This window comes from Euprymna scolopes, chromosome 46 (genome assembly GCF_053919585.1).
Source record: "Euprymna scolopes isolate OS-2025 chromosome 46, ASM5391958v1, whole genome shotgun sequence".
NCBI classification, from domain to species: Eukaryota; Metazoa; Mollusca; class Cephalopoda; order Sepiida; family Sepiolidae; genus Euprymna; species Euprymna scolopes.
The window spans coordinates 87,869,986-87,890,081 of NC_136527.1; the positions used below are offsets into that span (position 1 = coordinate 87,869,986).

The 20,096-nt window shown below is 34.4% G+C and overlaps 1 protein-coding gene across 1 annotated transcript; it reads right to left on the bottom strand.

Annotated features, from left to right (window-relative positions):
* Positions 1 to 1,211: 1,211 nt before the first annotated feature.
* LOC145270761 (uncharacterized) lies at positions 1,212 to 17,277 on the bottom strand. The gene is made up of 2 exons (XM_080126359.1): positions 16,744 to 17,277; positions 1,212 to 11,082 (listed from the first exon to the last, which is right to left on the bottom strand). The coding sequence occupies exon 2, from the start codon at positions 8,125 to 8,127 to the stop codon at positions 7,132 to 7,134; it is 996 nt and encodes a 331-aa protein (XP_079982485.1). The 5' UTR covers positions 8,128 to 11,082; positions 16,744 to 17,277; the 3' UTR covers positions 1,212 to 7,131.
* Between the last annotated feature and the right edge of the window lie 2,819 nt (positions 17,278 to 20,096).

Consider the following 20,096-nt stretch of genomic DNA (forward strand, 5'->3'; position numbering starts at 1 on the left):
ATTGTTTTATTGTTAGTCTAGTGCATCTTACATGTGTTTCCGTGAATGGTGCAAATTTACTAAACAACTCATCAAAGACAGATTTATGTTCCCGGAAAAAATTACAATCGTCTTTTTTTATTGGATTAAAAAGGCTAAAAGTTGGAGGAAAAAAATTTCCGGCCAGACTATAATTTATACATTGCCATATTTGATTCTGTACAGCCATATTTATGAATTTCCATATTTATAAATTTCCATATTTATGAATTTCCATATTTATAAATTTTCATATTTATAAATTTCCATATTTATGAATTTCCATATTTATGAATTTCCATATTTATAAATTTCCATATTTATGAATTTTCATATTTATAAATTTTCATATTTATAAATTTCCATATTTATAAATTTCCATATTTATAAATTTCCATATTTATAAATTTTCATATTTATAAATTTCCATATTTATGAATTTTCATATTTATGAATTTCCATATTTATAAATTTCCATATTTATGAATTTTCATATTTATAAATTTCCATATTTATAAATTTTCATATTTATAAATTTCCATATTTATAAATTTTCATATTTATAAATTTTCATATTTATAAATTTCCATATTTATAAATTTCCATATTTATAAATTTTCATATTTATAAATTTCCATATTTATAAATTTTCATATTTATAAATTTCCATATTTATAAATTTCCATATTTATAAATTTTCATATTTATAAATTTTTCTATTTATAAATTTTTCTATTTATAAATTTTTCTATTTATAAATTTTTCTATTTATGAATTTCCATATTTATGAATTTTCATATTTATAAATTTCCATATTTATAAATTTTTCTATTTATAAATTTTTCTATTTATAAATTTTTCTATTTATGAATTTCCATATTTATGAATTTTCATATTTATAAATTTCCATATTTATGAATTTTCATATTTATAAATTTTTCTATTTATAACTTTTTCTATTTATAAATTTTTCTATTTATAAATTTTTCTATTTATAAATTTTTCTATTTATAAATTTTTCTATTTATAAATTTTTCTATTTATGAATTTCCATATTTATGAATTTCCATATTTATAAATTTCCATATTTATAAATTTCCATATTTATAAAATTTTCTATTAAAATTAAAGGCAATAAATTATTCACAAAAATATGTTATTCATGAAAAGTTAAATGAAAACAAGAAAATAAGTCTCATTCTAACATTAAAAAACAACTTTATTGGTTATTTTCGTTAATAGTGTGTATAGAGAGAAAGGGTTAGTCATGTATAGAGATATTGATGATGATACAGGCCTGTTGAAAGAGAGAACATTCATGTGTTCATAACAATGATGTATTGTCTCCTAGAAGTTAATATTAAAAGTGTCATGATAGAGTAGAGACGGCCATGTTGGCGTGTTTGTATTCTGTCTTTGTTGAACACCATTTCTCCTACCGATATTTTTGCGCCTATCGCCACAAGTGCTAATCTGGACTTTCACCAATTTTCCTGATAATAATTACCTATAACTATAATCTCTGCACCCCCCCCAAATATCCAGCAAAATAACAAAAAACAAAAACAAAACAAACATATAACAAAATAATCTACGCTCCCTGAAACACACTGCATACAACATTGGAGCCAATGCCTATTTCGCTAGAGGGGTCTCACTCGTGTACGTCTGCTGATATGGTGCATAGCCATTTGTCTTCTAGAAGTTTGTAGGAGTGTTACATGATAAGGGCTGTCCCCTTTTCATGTAAGTATAAAAATAGAGAGATTTAGTTAAAATGAAAATAAAATGAGAGAAAGCAGAAATCGAATCTTAGATATAAGTTTTAAAGAACAATAGGTTTAAATGGAATGTCCAGTAAATTGTTAATTCGGATGAAATAAATAATAAATAAACTATTCAATTGTTAGAAAGAATGTGGATAATAAAATATAGGTTAAATAAATTAGATATGTAGGTTGAATTCCTTTGTAAAAAACATCAAAGAAAAAATAGGTTATTGGGAAATCATAATGTCGCAAACGTGCAAAGTCACGCATGTTGAAACACGTGAATTTTGCTCACGTGGCCGGACATGCATGGATTTCTCAATATAGGAAGTGAGAGTTAGTTAGAGAGACAGTCAGTGAGAAACTTAGAAAGGGTCTGGGAATTCGAACGTCTAGGAAGCGAGACGATCACTTTGAAACTAAAATGTGAAGCTTTGAATTCTTGATGATGAAAACCACGGCCGGTCGTGAAGAAATAAACCCATTATGTGTTTTGATAAAGCTTGTCCTTGTGTTTGTGATTCTTACAAAAAGGTAAAGTGAATTGTTATTATATGTCTGTGTTATAACATGTCGTGACATACACATCTCATATCCACAATGTGAATCTACATCTCATATCTACACTAAGACTGTCTGAACACTATCTCCTCACTCTAAGAGCTTCACATAGCAACACATCTATTGACCTAAGAGTTTCTTCTGCTACACGTCTAAGTACCTATTTACTATGCCTCCCCACGGGACAGAGTTAGACACCAGGGTCGTTTTTTAACGTGGAGAAAAGGTACAAAAATAAAAATTGTCTCAGTCGTGAAGGATTTCTCCTCCACCGAAAGAGAACAAGAAATAGAAGTGCAGCATCTGAAGAACAGATGGTATTTATTTGCTCCCCCACCGAGCAAATTAGGCACAAGGCCGATTTTTAATGTGAGGAGTGAAGGGGAAATGGGGACCAGTTCCCCGGGGAGTAGGGGAGCTGGATAGTGACAATTGGTATGAAGGGTTGCCCCTACATTGACCAAGGTCTGATATGTGGGGTTACCCCCACATATGGTCTTTGCTTGCAGTATCTGTTGGAACAAATACTACACTTTGATCTTGTCCCGAAGGCCAAGAAGTAAAGAACATTTTTAATATATATGAATCTTCATAAAACGAACAATCTCTCTTACAACAGCATCTCTCTCACTAAGATAAAAATCACTTATAATAAGACTCTCTCAATGAACCAGCTATATAACAGGAGAAGTGTGCGTCACGATAGATTAGAGACAGTACTGTAGGATGAGTTTGTGTGTAGAGAGATGGCTTAGTCAAACACCAGGCTGGATGAGTTCAATTGAGTCCCAAGAGTGACAGGTCCATTCCACTGGAGTTGTTCTCAGTCCACGATCTAGGAAGAAAGAGAGAGAGAGAGTGCAATGCTGGTTTAACGGTTTATAAACTTGGTCACATGACTGAGAGCTGGATTCTGATTGGACAAGCCAGGAAAAAAGTTTATTTCAAAATGTCGACCTGCGAGAATTCACTACTGCTTGTGTTTGTTGCAAATCCGTCGGCTACGGATCATAAACGATGATGCGAAAACTATTCCACATTTAAAATGTTATGAAAGGCATTAGAAATATAATGCCTATCTTTTTTTCCGGCTGAATGGATCAGAGAGGATTGCAAATTGCATTGTCAGCATGACTGAACTTATATATTCATGGCGTGAAAGTTTTAACTCTGTTGCAGATATTGACAGTGTGGGACTAAGAAGACAAACCCTGTCATAGACATGTGTCAGAAGTATAGATGTGTCATTAAATTCTTCCATGCAGAAAAAAATTGAAGCACCATTTACCGGCGCCTGTTGAATGTTTATGAAGCCAATGCAGTTGATGTCAGCACAGTTAGGAAATGGGTCCGTCGATTTCAGAATAGCAACAGATATGTTCCATGTTGATTCAACATGGATATCAGAAGGAATTACATAGTCATTGTGGATGGTGGATGGCTTGCATATTCACACGTCTGTAAAAAAGGATCCAAGTTCTGGGATGTTTTTCACACCAAACATCTTATATTGACATGTCAATTCAACATGTATATCTTTATAAAAAAGAGATTACAATTTTCCCATGATCTCATTTGTCGAGCCTCATCAATATCATCATACCACTAAAGTTAAGTGACCTTGAGCCAGATCAATATCATTATGTCACTAAAGTGACCTTGAGCCAGATCAATATCATTATGTCAACAAAGTTAAGTGACTTGGAGCCAGGTCAATATCATTATGTCACCGAAGTTAAGTGACCTTGAGCCAGGTCAATATCATTATGTCACCAAAGTTAAGTGACCTAGAGCCAGGTCAATATCATTATATCACCAAAGTTAAATGAGTTTGAGCCAGGTTAATATCATTATGTCACCAAAGTTAAATGACTTTGAGCCAGGTCAATATCATTATATCACCAAAGTTAAATGAGTTTGAGCCAGGTCAATATCATTATGTCACCAAAGTTAAATGACTTTGAGCCAGGTCAATATCATTATGTCACCAAAGTTAAATGACCTTGAGCCAGGTCAATATCATTATGTCACCAAAGTTAAATGACCTTGAGCCAGGTCAATATCATTATGTCACCAAAGTTAAATGACCTTGAGCCAGGTCAATATCATTATATCACCAAAGTTAAATGACCTTGAGCCAGGTCAATATCATTATATCACCAAAGTTAAATGACTTTGAGCCAGGTCAATATCATTATGTCACCAAAGTTAAATGACTTTGAGCCAGGTCAATATCATTATGTCACCAAAGTTAAATGACCTTGAGCCAGGTCAATATCATTATGTCACCAAAGTTAAATGACCTTGAGCCAGGTCAATATCATTATGTCACCAAAGTTAAATGACCTTGAGCCAGGTCAATATCATATCACCAAAGTTAAATGACCTTGAGCCAGGTCAATATCATTATGTCACCAAAGTTAAATGACTTTGAGCCAGGTCAATATCATTATGTCACCAAAGTTAAATGACTTTGAGCCAGGTCAATATCATTATGTCACCAAAGTTAACTGACTTTGAGCCAGGTCAATATCATTATGTCACCAAAGTTAAATGACTTTGAGCCAGGTCAATATCATTATGTCACCAAAGTTAAATGACCTTGAGCCAGGTCAATATCATATCACCAAAGTTAAATGACCTTGAGCCAGGTCAATATCATTATGTCACCAAAGTTAAATGACCTTGAGCCAGGTCAATATCATTATGTCACCAAAGTTAAATGACTTTGAGCCAGGTCAATATCATTATGTCACCAAAGTTAAATGACTTTGAGCCAGGTCAATATCATTATGTCACCAAAGTTAAATGACTTTGAGCCAGGTCAATATCATATCACCAAAGTTAAATGACCTTGAGCCAGGTCAATATCATTATGTCACCAAAGTTAAATGACCTTGAGCCAGGTCAATATCATTATGTCACCAAAGTTAAATGACCTTGAGCTAGGTCAATATCATATCACCAAAGTTAAATGACCTTGAGCCAGGTCAATATCATTATGTCACGGAAGTTAAATGACCTTGAGCCAGGTTAATGAGGTAAACATTATTGTTGTAGGCACTCACTCATGCATCAAGTATGAACTTTTCCAGACGGTATAAATAAAGAGTTACAATTCTCGAGGTCATCAATGTACTTTTGTAGTCTGCTGTTTTGGTGATACTTACTACGATAATTGTTCTTTGGTTAGGATGTTTTTTTTCCATACTTTTTACCTTTTCTAACTCATTTCCATGTCCGTATTTTCCTTAGTGATCCTTCCAGGGCTACAACAACTTGGTGACGAAGATGAGATAAAATGCACTGACCAGGGCTATTGTCTCAAAGCGGAAAAGATATTTAAAAGTTTTTTTTGCTTGGGAGGCAGGTGTTGTGGGGACTCCCATATAAATGGGAGTCAATGGGAGTCAGTGGGGGATGCCCTTTTCTCTACCCTGCAACCTCTCTCTCACAGAAGAGACGTTGCGAGCCTGTCCTTGTTTTATCGTTATTTCCATGGCAGATGCTCGTCTGAACTCTAATCTCTGGTCCCCCCTCGCCAATCTTTCACGAAAAACACCCGTCTAGCTGAATCCACTGTGAAAAATTTCCCCCACTCTATATCTGTGCCTAAATCAAAACGCGGATTCCATGAACAAAGCTTCTTTCTTAGAACTGCACGCCTGTGGAACTCTGTTCCGTCTGCCTGCTTCCCTCCGGACTACAACTTGGATGTCTTCAAGTCCAATGTTAACAAATTCCTAATGAACCGCCCCCTTAAGTAAACACTTCAGCAAATCTCCACACTAACGTAATGTACTTGCAATAACCCTTATCCCTGAGTGGCTTCCGGGCCTTGATAAGTGGTGACCACTGTGTAAAAAAAAAAATAAAAAATAAAAAAAATAAACAAGACATGAACTCTTCCAAACTGTACAAATTAACTGAGAATCACGATTGTTGGTGGGGAGGGGGTCAGTGTACTTTTGTAGTTCGCCATATTGGTGCTACTTATTATGATGGTTGCTCTTTGGTTAGGATGTTTTCTGCTTTAACACATTTTACTTTTTCTAACTCATCTGTGCCTAAATCAATTCCATGAACAAAGCTTCTTTCTTAGAACTGCACGCTGTGGAACTCTGTTCCGTCTGCCTGCTTCCCTCTGGACTACAACTTGGATGTGTTCAAGTCCAATGTTAACAAATTCCTAATGAACTGCCCCCTTAAGTAAACACTTCATCAAATCTCCAGACTAATGTAATGTACTTGCAATAACCCTTATCCCTGAGTGGCTTCCGGGCCTTGATAACTTATCTTTATGTCCGTGCTTTCCTTAGTGACTCTTCCAGGGCCACAGCAACTTAGTGACGAGGATGAGATAAAATTCACCGACTGCTAGCTATCGATTCAAAGTGGAAAAGGTATTTAAAAGCTTTTTGTTTTGGGAGGCAAGCGTTGTTGGAACTCCCGTATAAACAAGACATGAATACTTCCAAACTGTACAAATTAACTGAGAGTCACGACTCTTGGAGGGTGGGGGGCAGTGTACTTTCATAGTTCGCCATATTGGTGCTACTTATTATGATGGTTGCTCTTTGGTTAGGATGTTTTCTGCTTTAACACATTTTACTTTTTTTTTTAACTCATCTCTGTCTGTGCTTTCCCTACCTCTAACCCTGACCCTAACCCTGACCCTCCTGGGGTCACAACAATTGTGCAACACAATCCACAACATTGCTTCTCATTATATCACCAAAGTTAAGTGATGTTAATCTTGGTCAATATCAGACGGGTAACTAAATCACCGTTTCCCATGAGACTGCATGTGCTTTTTTAAATGACTGTTCAATGCGAACGATGTGCAACACGACCCGCAACTAAACGGTTTCTCTCCGCTATGCGTACGTAGATGAACTTTCAAATTCGTTTTCTGCGTGAACGCTGCTGCACAAATGCTGCAACAAAATGGCTTCTCGCCACTGTGTCGTCGGACGTGTTCTTTCAACTTATTCTTCTGCGTGAATGACGCATTGCAGATGTCGCAGGAGAACGGCTTTTCTTTGGTATGCGAGCGCATGTGCACTTTTAGGACGCATTTCTGTGAGAAAGCTGCACTGCACACCTCACAGAAGAAGGATTTCTCCCCGGTGTGCGTTCGAAGATGCACACGTAGGTTGCTCTTCTGTGCAAACTTCATTTGACAGATACCACAAGAATGGGGTTTTTCTCCTGTGTGTGTTCGGACGTGTTCCGTTAACGTGATTTTATGCGAAAACGATTTACTACATGTGTCACATCGGAAAGGACGCTCACCGGTATGAGTCCGGACATGAACCTCTAGAGCGCTTCGACTCGCACATGAGTATCCGCACGTTACACAACAGTACGGCTTGGTTCCACTGTGTATACGAAGATGTCGGTATAAATTACTTTTTTCAGTAAATGAAGAGCCACAAAGTTCACAAGCATATGATTGGTCCCCTGTGCTATACAGTTGGTCCCCTTCACTATGCAGGTGGTCTCCTTGGTTCCCACCACTATGTGGCTGGTCCCCTTGGTCTCCATCACCATGCAGCTGGTCTCTGTTGCTATGAAGCCGTTCTTCGCTGCTATGCAGTTGGTCCCTTTTGTCTCCTCCGCTATGCAGTTTCAAACCTGACTTCTGTGGGAAAAGAATGGTGAACTCGTCTAACATATTGTCTGTTTCTATATGCTGCCTGAATTCATCTTCCTTAGGAAGCAATGGGTCAAACACTGGCTTCCCTCCACTCTCTGTATTTATATATGAACCAGACATTTCACGAGATTGCGTTATCTGTCAATGGGTTATCTATACAATGCACAAGAAAAATATGTCAATGGATTTCCTGTACACAAGAGAATGTCTATTTTTAATTGCATCGAATCAATTTTTCTGCAAGAAAGGAACCACATACTTATAGTTATGTATTATGTGAATGTAATGGCTCATATAAAATTTTTATATTTTATGTGTTCAAACTTGTTTACATTGGATTTTAAGGCTAGTTGTATTCAACAGGGAAGCAGTCCAGTGGAACAGTGTTTTATTTATATTTAAATTTAATGTGTTCAATTGATGAATAGTTTTCATTCACACTCATGAATCATGCAAGTTAAATTTGCTTACATGAATTTGAAAACTACCATGTTGTATTCAACAGGGAAGCAGTCCAGTGGAACAGTGTTTTATTTATATTTACTGTGTTCAACTGATAAATATGTTTCAATCACATGAATCATGCGAGTTCGAACATTTATTGAAAAAAATTGAAAATGGGTTGAATACTGGTTTCCCTCTTTGTATTTTTGAACTTGACTTTTGTAGGAAAACAATGGTGAACTTATCTCACATAATGTCTGTCTCTTTATGCTGTTTGAATTCGTCTTCCTCAGGAAATGACGGGCTGGACACTGGCTTCCCTCCACCTTCGGTATTCATATAAAAGCCAGACCTTTTTTGTAAGGAAATCCCTTGAGACAAAGCATGAAGCCATTGTGTGAGGAGCTAACAAGAATGGAATATGATTATCACAAAGACAGGAGATGCCTATTGATCGTAATGGTAGATAGAAAGAAAACAGTGAGCAGGAAAAGAGTTCCACAACATGATTTTTGGAATGTGACTTCTCCTCAATGTGTTATATGATGTCCTGCATCAAATTAGACTTGTCACAGCAAATACTTTTTTTTCCGATAGTGAAAATATATGAATGTGTCAGCTATTCAATAAACCATGAAATATATGAATGTGTCAGCTATTCAATAAACCATGAAATATATGAATGTGTCAGCTATTCAATAAACCATGAAATATATGAATGTGTCAGCTATCCAATAAACCATGAAATATATGAATGTGTCAGCTATTCAATAAACCATGAAATATATGAATGTGTCAGCTATCCAATAAACCATGAAATATATGAATGTGTCAGCTATCCAATAAACCATGAAATGTATGAATGTGTCAGCTATCCAATAAACCATGAAATGTATGAATGTGTCAGCTATACAATACACCATGAAATGTATGAATGTGTCAGCTATCCAATAAACCATGAAATGTATGAATATGTCAGCTATCCAATACACCATGAAATGTATGAATGTGTCAGCTATCCAATACACCATGAAATGTATTAATTTAATTAAACTATGCACACACTTACACCATCCTTTGAAGATGTTGGGTCAAATAAAATTTTTATATTTTATGTGTTCAAATGGTGAATACGAATCTGAATACCAGATATTTCGCTAGATTGCGTATCTGATGAGTCATATAAATAAAAAAAATCAAATTTCTGCAAAACATGAAACAATTTTTTATCAATAGCAATTTCGAATATAGAAAAATCTTAACAGATTCCCTATACATAATGAAATGCCATAATTGAATTGAATCAAGTTTAATTTTCCGGCAACAGAAAAGCCTCACACTTATAGTTAACCCGACGGAGCCGCATAGTTATAGTCACATATCACTTGTACAATACGTTACCAGATTGTTCAGGCTGTGCATGCGGCATCCTACCAGAAACCAGTCATTCATCTGCTATCTCATATATCTCAACTAAGAGATCTTTTTAAGATTCTAACCATCCCTTTAAGCACAACTATTTGAATCTATCTTGCACTTGGTTACCGGGTATATTTGTCAAGTAGTTTTTGAAAATTCTTTTTCATGAGTCCAGTTGCTCCTATAATTATTGGAAGGATAGAAATCTTCCTAAGATTCTAATTTCTTTTCATGTCATACATAAGACGTTGGTATTTCTTTCTTTTCTCTATATCAATGTAATATATGAAGGTTTGCTCATTTCAATGGTATTCATCCAGTCTTGGTGGTCTTTCAACTTATGGAGTTTACTTTTTCAATGACCTTTGTATGAGAAAGTGTGCCCCGGACGCCCATGCACAGTCATCGTTCATCAAACTCTTTCATACATTCAATGGATCATCCATACCTTAGACAACAAAATATCTTTTTTAATAGATCTTTGCATGTATTGAACCAATTTTATTGTAGTTTCAAAACCTGCGGGTAAGGAATGCTGAACTTGTCATAAGTGTCTGGATTTTACGTTTCTATTTCTTGTTTGGCATTTCTTAAAAAACATTTGGTCAAATACTGAGTATCCTCCACTCTCTCAGCATTTCTTAAAAAACATTTAGTCAAATACTGAGTATTCTCCACTCTCTCAGCGAACCTAAAATGTGAGTCAGCTTTAAAGACCCGCTGCAGTAAATACATTTTTTTTCCAAGAAAAATCGTAAAATTTTTCAATGGATCATGTATACAATATACAATGAAATGTCCTGTTTTTAAAAATTTATTCACGAGGTGCCTTCAAGAAGTTTCCAGACTCGCATTGAACTGATTTTATTGTAGTTTCAAACTTGATAATTGTCGTCCGATGGGTTGAGCTTCAAAATGATACCGATCTTGTAAAAGTCTGTTGTCTCTGTCGAAAGTTTTAGGCAGACATACAAACATACATACATTTAAACAGATAGGTGAGATTTATATTATAGATGAAATGTCCTTTTTTATATTCATGAGGTGCTTTCAATAAGTTTCCAGACTTGCATTGAATTGATTTTATTGTAGTTGCAAACTTGTGCCGGAAAGTAATGTTGAAATCATCATAAGTCATCGGATTTCCATTTCTTTCTCAGAAAATGATTTTGCTAAAATGCCAGTTCTCTTCAATGACGTGCCGCGGCAAATCTGCAAAACATCAAAGACATTTTTTTCAATCGCCAAGTAAAACAGTAAAATCTTCCAATGAATCGTGTATAAAATAAAACAATAAATTTGCCTTCAATAAGTTTTGGTAAGACTTTGAGTTTGTATGAATTAAATTAGCGTTAACGTTTGTGTATCGCTTGTATTTAAGTTTAGAGTGACATCTAAGAAATTCCTTTTTTTTTTAATTTTTTTTTGATCACAGTGTATGTGATCACCACTTATCAAGGCCCGGAAGCCACTCAGGGATAAGGGTTATTGCAAGTACATTACGTTAGTGTGGAGATTTGATGAAGTGTTTACTTAAGGGGGCGGTTCATTAGGAATTTGTTAACGTTGGACTTGAAGACATCCAAGTTGTAGTCCGGTGGGAAGCAGGCAGACGGAACAGAGTTCCACAGGCGTGCAGTTCTAAGAAAGTTAACCTGTTCAAAAGTTTCTCTAGTTCCCCTCCTTGACTTGACACAGGCGTGCAGCTCTAAGAAAGAAGCTTTGTTCATGGAATCCACGTTTTGATTTGGGCAGAGATAAAGAGTGGGGAAAATTATTGACAGTGGACTCGGCTAGACGGGTGTTTTTCGTGAAAGATTGGCGAGGGGGGGGGCAGAGATTGGAGTTCAGATGAGCACCTGTCATGGAAATAATGATAAAACAAGGATAGGCTTGCAACGTCTCTTCTGTGAGAGAGAGGTTGCAGGGTAGAGAAAAGGGCATCCCCCACTAAACCACGAAGTCTATTTTGTACTCTCTCAAGGCAGGATAGGCTGTTTTTAGCAGCTCCTGCCCAGATATGGCAGCAGTATTCCATCCTTGGACATACTTGGCTTTTATATAGATAGAGAATTGCATCAGTAGTGAGATATCTTTTGGAGCGGTAGAAGGATCCCACCATCTTTCCAGCGACCTTGGCAACAGACTTGATGTACGTGTTCCATTTCAGATCATGAGTAAAGGTCAAACCCAGAAGCTTGTCAAAACACGGGGCCTCTTCCAGATGAGAGCTATCCATCACAATTGATGCCAGATGGGGATCAGAGCGTTAGACAAATAATCAATCAGAAATGGATAATACGCAAAAACTATTTTTATTAAAAATGTTTTTTTTTAATTGTGTACACTTTACAGAATAATAAAAATAATATATTCCTTTTAAACTTTTCAGATTAAATAAAAGTTTGCATTTTTATTTTGCAAACAAACGAAAGACATTTTTAAAAATACATTTTATTTACAATTTTTTAATAATTTATTTTTTTTATAAAAACAAAAAAGAAAAACTTTGAAATTTACTTGCCTCCCCACGAGGAAATATTTAGGAGTTGACTATTTGAAAATAGCGTTTTATTTAATAACAGTTTTATTTACAAAATTTATTTTCTAAAATGTATTTATAACAAAGCGTATTTGTAAATAAAATACAAAATAAAAAAAGTTTACATTTTTATATAGTGAGCAGACAAACAAAAATATTTAAAGATACAAAATTTTATTTACAAATCTTTCAACAACTTGCTTTTTATATAAAAAGAACAAACTTGGCTATTTACTGACCTTCCCATGCCGGTAAAGATCGACATAAAGTGAAGATTTATAAAAAAATAGGATGTCATATATAAGCATTATAAAACACTAGCGGGGGCTATCCGGCATTGCCTGGGTGTTTCGAGGTGTGTGTGCTCGGACGGGGGTGGGGGTGGGGGTGTTAATCAAAACGTAAGAATAAGCGAAGTAAATATTTAAAAAAAACACAAAAAACTAACGTAAGGCAAACGAACGATGTTAAATGAAAAAATGGGAAAAACAAAAAAGAAAACGCGAAACAGAAAAACGAACGTTAAAACTTTCTTAAAAAATCTGAAAAAAAAAAACACATGAAAAATGCCTTAAATAACCCTGTTTCAATATTAAAATTAACAAAGCTTCTTTCTTAGAACTGCATGCCTGTGGAACTCTGTTCCGTCTGCCTGCTTCCCACCGGACTACAACTTGGATGTCTTCAAGTCCAACGTTAACAAATTCCTAATGAACCGCCCCCTTAAGTAAACACTCCATCAAATCTCTACACTAACATAACGTACTTGCAATAACCCTTATCCCTGAGTGGCTTCCGGGCCTTGATAAGTGGTACCCACTGTGTAAAAAAAAAAAAAAAATTGAATATTTATTTGAATGTTTGTTTATTATTTGATTAAATATTCATTTATATATTCAAAATCTTTTACACGATACTAAAACAATTGAAGTAGCACCCCTACTAATCTTAGGCACGAGCCGCCACCGCTTTTTTCTATTTACACGAAACGAACGTAAATTTAACAAAAGATATTAAAATAAATGAGTGTATTTTTGAGTGTGTTTTTTAATATATTTACAGAACTTTAATAAAACTATTAATAATAATAATAATAATAATAAGTATAATAAAAATAAAAAAATAAAAAAAATAAACTATATTTATTACAAAACATTAGAAACTGAAAATTTCGGACGCTAAACTTGTATTTAATTTGCCTTTATGGAGAAGTAAGCAAATAGCAAGTTTTTTTTGTTTTTTTTTTTAAATAAACATGAAAATTATAAAAAGATTTGTATCTTGTGATACTACACTTCATCTTGGTAAAATCCATTGAAAGCGGTCGGTGGTTCTATAAGAAAATAAAGCTGTGTACGCATTATAAATGTCTTACGTTATACATTAGTACATTAGGGGTCATTTCGAGTTAAAAGTTTATTTACTGCACTCATCTGGACTAGAGAAAATCATGATTTAAATGTGTATGTCTCGTCTAAATAACTAACGATGATTCTCTGATATGGCTGACCAGACGGGTGATCAAAAAGTCAGATCGCGCGTACCGGAAAACGAAATGAGACTAAAAAAATGGGAAAAAAAAAATTATTCACCAAGAAAATAAAACATAACCAAACAATCCGAAAAGCGCAAAGTTCAAGCCAAAAAAAAAAAAAAAAAGAAAAGGCCAATTGTCAATTTGATCTCATTTCGTTTTCCGGTACGCTCGATCTGACTTTTTGATCACCCGTCTGGTCGGCCATATTAGATATTCATCGTTAGTTATTTACACGAGACATACACATTTAAATCATGATTTTCTCTAGTCCAGATGAGTGCAGTAAATAAACTTTTAACTCGAAATGACCCCTAATGTACTAATGTATAACGTAAGACACAGAAAAGACACATTTATAATGCGTACACAGCTTTATTTTCTCATAGAACCACCGACCGCTTTCAATGGATTTTACCTTCATCTTTATAAAAATAAAAGTTATAAAAGATATGTGAATAAAATATATTTTTAAAATCTCGATTGTTTATACTTGTGATTTTATTATGCATAAAAATTGCCTCGGTCTAGAAGGATTTTACGACCTTCCCCAGTGTAGTATAAACACCCCCAACCACCCATGTTAAGAACGGCTTTCAGAATAAACACCTCCCAACCTCTTCATGTTAAGAACGGCTTTTGAGGTTGGGGGTGCTATTCCAAAAGCCGTTCTTAACATAGGGAGGTTGGAGTGCTGGGGTAGCAGTGTCAGAATTTTGGCAGAATTTTTTGGTATTATTATACAAACACCGTGTTAGGGTTAGGGTTAGGATTAGGATTAGGGTTAGGGTTAGGGTTTAGGGTTAGGGTTAGGGTTTAGGGTTAGGGTTAGGGTTAGGTTTAGGGTTAGGGTTAGGGGTAGGGTTAATTCGCTGTCACGGTGTTTGTATAGTTTTACCAATTTTTTACCCCCCCCAACAAAAAACTGCGAATAAAATATAAAAAACTCGTAATTTTTGTTTTTAAAGTGGGTTGTTTATTTTCTTTATGGAATATACTTCCAAAATAAACTATTAAAGTTGTTTGAAACATAATAAAAATATTTTTTATTTGTTGAAAGACCGTGTAGACAAAATGTCCGCGTATTCAATCACCGCGAGCAGATATTTTGTCAACACGGTCTTTTAACAAATAAGAAATAATATTTTTATTATGTTTGAAACTTTAATAATTTATTTTGGAAGTATATTTCATAAAGAAAATAAACAACCCACTCTTAAAAACCGAAATTACGAGTTTTTTTTAATATTTTATTTGCAGTTTTGTCTTAGGGGTGTCAAATTTGGGGTTTGTATTATTGTACACATAGATTCGAAAAAGTTGTCAAAAAAACAAATATATAACAAATAAATATTATCAAAGGCAAGATAAGTTATTTTTCTACCAAACTGGATATATTTTTCGTGTTTTTAATCAATGTAACATATTTATTCAGCTCGAGAAGCATACAGTGTTTACCGATGTATTGGAAAATTTAAGATGGCGGCCGATTCTCTCTTTAACACGGTAAGTTTGGAAAAAGGTGTAATAAATAAAAAACCGGTTTAAATACTGTTAAAAACTCGCTCAATATATGTTACCGTGACATAGGTTGACATATATTCGGCAGGTTTTTAATAGTATTTTGTATAGTTTTTTATTTATAACATCTTTTCTCAAACTTACGGTGTTAAAGAGGGTGTGAGACGCCATCTTGAATTTTCGAATACATACATCGGTAAACACTGTATGTTTTTCGAGCTGAATAAATATGTTACATTGAATAAAAACACAAAAAATATATCCAGTTTGGTAGAAAAGTAACTTGTCTTGCCTTTGATAACATTTATTTGTTATATATTTGTTTTTTGACAACTTTTTCGAATCTATGTGTACAGTAATACAAACCCCAAATGTGCAATGGCGATTTTCCCAAAGATTCTAACACTGCTAGTGCTGGGGTGCGTCGTAAAAATTTACCATTTATTTATTTATATCATAATTAGCTTTATTCAAAAGTTCTGTAAATATATAAAAAGCACTCACCCAGAAAGATACTCATTTAAATATATTTTGTTTAAATACGTTCGTTGTATTACTTACATTAAAAACGTTTTGTGTAAATAGAAAAGTTTTTTTTTTTTTAATCCTTAAAAGTTTTGTCAATACATATTTTTTTCTTTTAAATCTTAAAAAGTTTTGTAAATATATTTTGAAAAAATCTTGCTCGCGAACATACGAACATGTCTGCTATTTGACATTTTTACAAACAACCAACGGCAATGTCAAGGTCGAACAACCGGTGACCCTTGAAATGTCAAGGTCGAACAACCGGTGTCACTTGAAATGTTCGACAATCTTTGTCTTCTGCTACCGGGCTATCTAATCTTTACTTGATCCCATTTATTGTATAAAAAAAAGTATCAAAATATAATTCTAAAAACATTTATTTAAAAGTCTGCGTAAGAAAATTGGTAAAACTATACAAACACCGTGACAGCGAATTAACCCTACCCCTAACCCTAAACCCTAACCCTAACCTTAACCCTAACCCTAACCCTAAACCCTAACCCTAATCCTAACCCTAACCCTAACGCTGTCACGGTGTTTGTATAATAATACCAGAAAATTGTTGTCCCCCCCCCCCGAACAAATAAATAATTTAAACGAAACATTTTTCCGAATTAAAACAACTTTGAAGGATCAACAACAAATTAATGCTTTGACTGAGAAAGCGCCACCTGGCGACAGATTAATGAAACGCACCAAAAAGATGACCGCCGTCCGCATACTGCAGAAGTGTCATTAAATCACTTACGTGTCATGAGGAGGTTGATAAGAAGAGGGTCGGTTTTCCTTTCGACTTGCGTGTTTTTGGTTGCATACCTCATGCTTGAAAGAACTGATTTTATATGTATGGATGGCGGTGTCGCCGGTGTACTCATTATTTTAGAGCTTCCTTTTGGAAGAGGTGGGGGGGGGCTTTTTTCAGAAATTTTTGATGGCGCTTAAATTTCTCGAGAACTTTATTATTTGTTACCTTTTCTGGAGTTCATGCGAAAGTCTTTGCGTAATTTGACTATTGGCAGAGTTGGGATCGCGATTAAGCAATATTTCGCATTTTTTTTTTTTTTTTTTTTTACATCTGACCCAACTCCGATTCACAAACCAAACACCCTGTGGCCATCTAGAAATTTTTCGATGAATGTGGACTCTAAAATAACTTTTGTTTCTAAATAAATATCCTCACAAAGAGAAGGTCGAGATGAAATAAAATTATTCTCTTTTTTCTTTTTTTTTTTTTTTAATGACTCATAAATAAAAGAACGACACTCAAGGGAGATAATAGGTGTTTCATGAATCATCTCCCTTGATTATCCCTCTTTTTTTGTTATTTATTGTTATTTTTCCTTTGGGGTTTTTTCTTTGTTTCTTGCAGTTTTGCCACAAATTAAACGTTATTTTTTTTTTCGCTTGTCAAAACGTCGATTAGATTGAAAAAAGAAAAAAAGTTTAAGCATAAAAAGTAAGTATTTTATGAATTATTGTTTGCACCCCCCCAAAAAAAACTCACCCAATAAATGTTACGGGTTTGTATTACTGTACACATAGATTCGAAAAAGTTGTCAAAAAAAAATATATGACAAATAAATGTTATCAAAGGCAAGATAAGTTACTTTTCTACCTAACTGGATATATTTTTTGTGTTTTTATTCAGTGTAACATGTTTATTCAGCTCGAAAAACATGCAGTGTTTGCCGATTTATTGGAAAATTCAAAATGGCGGCCGACTCTCTCTCGGAGAGGGTAAGTTTGGGAAAAGGTATTATAAATAATAAACTAGACAAAATACTGTTAGAAATTCGCTCAATATATGTTACCGTGACATAAGTTGACATATATTCGGTTGTTTTTTAATAGTATTTTGTCTAGTTTATTATTTATAACATCTTTTCCCAAACTTACCGTGTTAAAGAGACAGTCGGCCGCCATTTTGAATTTTCCAATACATCGGTAAACACTGCATGTTTTTCGAGCTGAATAAACATGTTACATTGAATAAAAACACAAAAAATATATCCAGTTTGGTAGAAAAGTAACTTATCTTGCCTTTGATAACATTTATTTGTTATATATTTGTTTTTTGACAACTTTTTCGAATCTATGTGTACAGTAATACAAATCCAATGTTACCCTAGTTACATTTATTGGGTGGTTTCTACCACCATTTTGATTTATTTGGTATTTTGGAGTGATTATTGAGACTTCAAAGATGTAGAGAGACATCGGGATTATTTTTATTTTCTGGCAGCGCTCAATATTACTTATTTAGCCTCGTAGGAGATGTCCTTTTCTCTTCCTTGCAACCTCTATCTCACAGAAGAGATGTTGCGAGTTTGTCTCTGATGTATCGTTATTTTCATGGAAAGTGTTCGACTGAGCTTCAATCTATGGTCCCCCTTCGCCAAACTTTCACAAGAAACACTCGTCTAGCTGTAAACACTATCAATAATTCCCCCCACTCTTTATCTGTGCCTAAACCTAAACGTAGATTCTATGAACAAAGCTTCTTTCTTAGAACTGCACGCCTGTGGAATTGTCTTCCGTTTTCCTGCTTTCCGGCTGACTACAATATGGTTGTCTTCAAGTCTAACGTAAATAAGTTCTTGATGAGCCGTTCCATATAAGTTATCAAATTTACCGAATTTTCATTACTAATGATTACTATATTGTCCAATGTCTACTGTACACTCTTTAACCCTTATCCTCGAGTGGCCTCTTGGCCTTGATAAGTGGTGATGCCTATGTAAAAAAAAAAAAGGTAGGTTGTTTTTGTCTTTGGTTTTTAATTAAGTTTTGAAAAAGGAGGTAGAAAAACAAAAAGCATCAATGTTAGGTGCATTTCGTCTCAGGAAGCCAATATATTTAGACAGCCTGATCTGGTAGCACTAGCCAAAAACCTTTAAAAGTCATCAATTTAACGGTGAATGCTGAGGTAGAAAGAAAGTTAAAAATAAAAAATACCCATGCTTCATCTATATATGAATAAAAGCGAAAATGTGTGTATGTATGTTCGCTTCTCGGTCGGCTCATTCCTTCTTAAAACTTTTTATATCACGTCTAAATTATAATATCTACGAATTAACAATGGGGGTCGCCTGTCTATTTAATTTGCTCGACTTTGAAAAGATAAATATTCAACAAGGAAGATTGTTTAAAATAAACTCGAATTCTTTTGTAAACAGTCGAGTCTTTTAGTTGTCATTCCAAATATACACTCGTCGGTAAACTTGTCCGGCGACCATTTGTCCACGCAGTTATATAGACTGAGTGCACACAACGCAACACTCGGTCGACTCATTTCTTCTTAAAACTTTTTATATCACGCCTAAATGATAATATCTACGGGTTAACAATGGGGGTCCCCTGTCTTTAATTTGCTCAACTTTTAAAACATAAATATTCAACATTTTTCGATCGCCACATGTGCATTAAGCTTTTTCGTATAATAAAAATGAAACTAATTCTGGCGGCATTTTTCCGGAAACGTCCAAAAGCAATCAGCTTTGATCAATGTGGAGTTTCTCCTTATATCAGACAATTGCTATTCAATTTAGACAATCCCTTTTTTATGGGGAGCTGGTTTTACCCCCAACATCTTGGGCAAACAAAAAAAAAATTAAAAATCCTGCCCCGCAGTAAATAAAATACTGGCCCGCAGTCAAAGATGACCTCATTAAGTACGGACACCTGCCAAGTTGTAATATTTAAATAAATTCAAACATGTTATCATTACTATTTCATGGTGGCCTAGTGGTTAACGTCGCATGTTTTTTTTTTCGCACTTTAATTTCCAACTTCGACTCAAGGGTTTCGGGTTCGATCCTTCATACTTACCTACCCAAACTTTTTTTTTATTTTAAACTCCCCACCCTCGGCACAAACACCCAGGTGTTTTGATTTACCCAAAACCACACACACCTTCAAACACCCAGGCAATGCCAGGTGCCCCTGCTAGTTTAAAATAAATGAAAGAAAAAAATGAATAAAAGAAACAAGTGAAAAAGCATTTGTTTGCAGCTGTCCCATACATACACTTCAATATTATATATATATATATATATATATATATATATATATATATATATATATAAAACATTGATTACACCG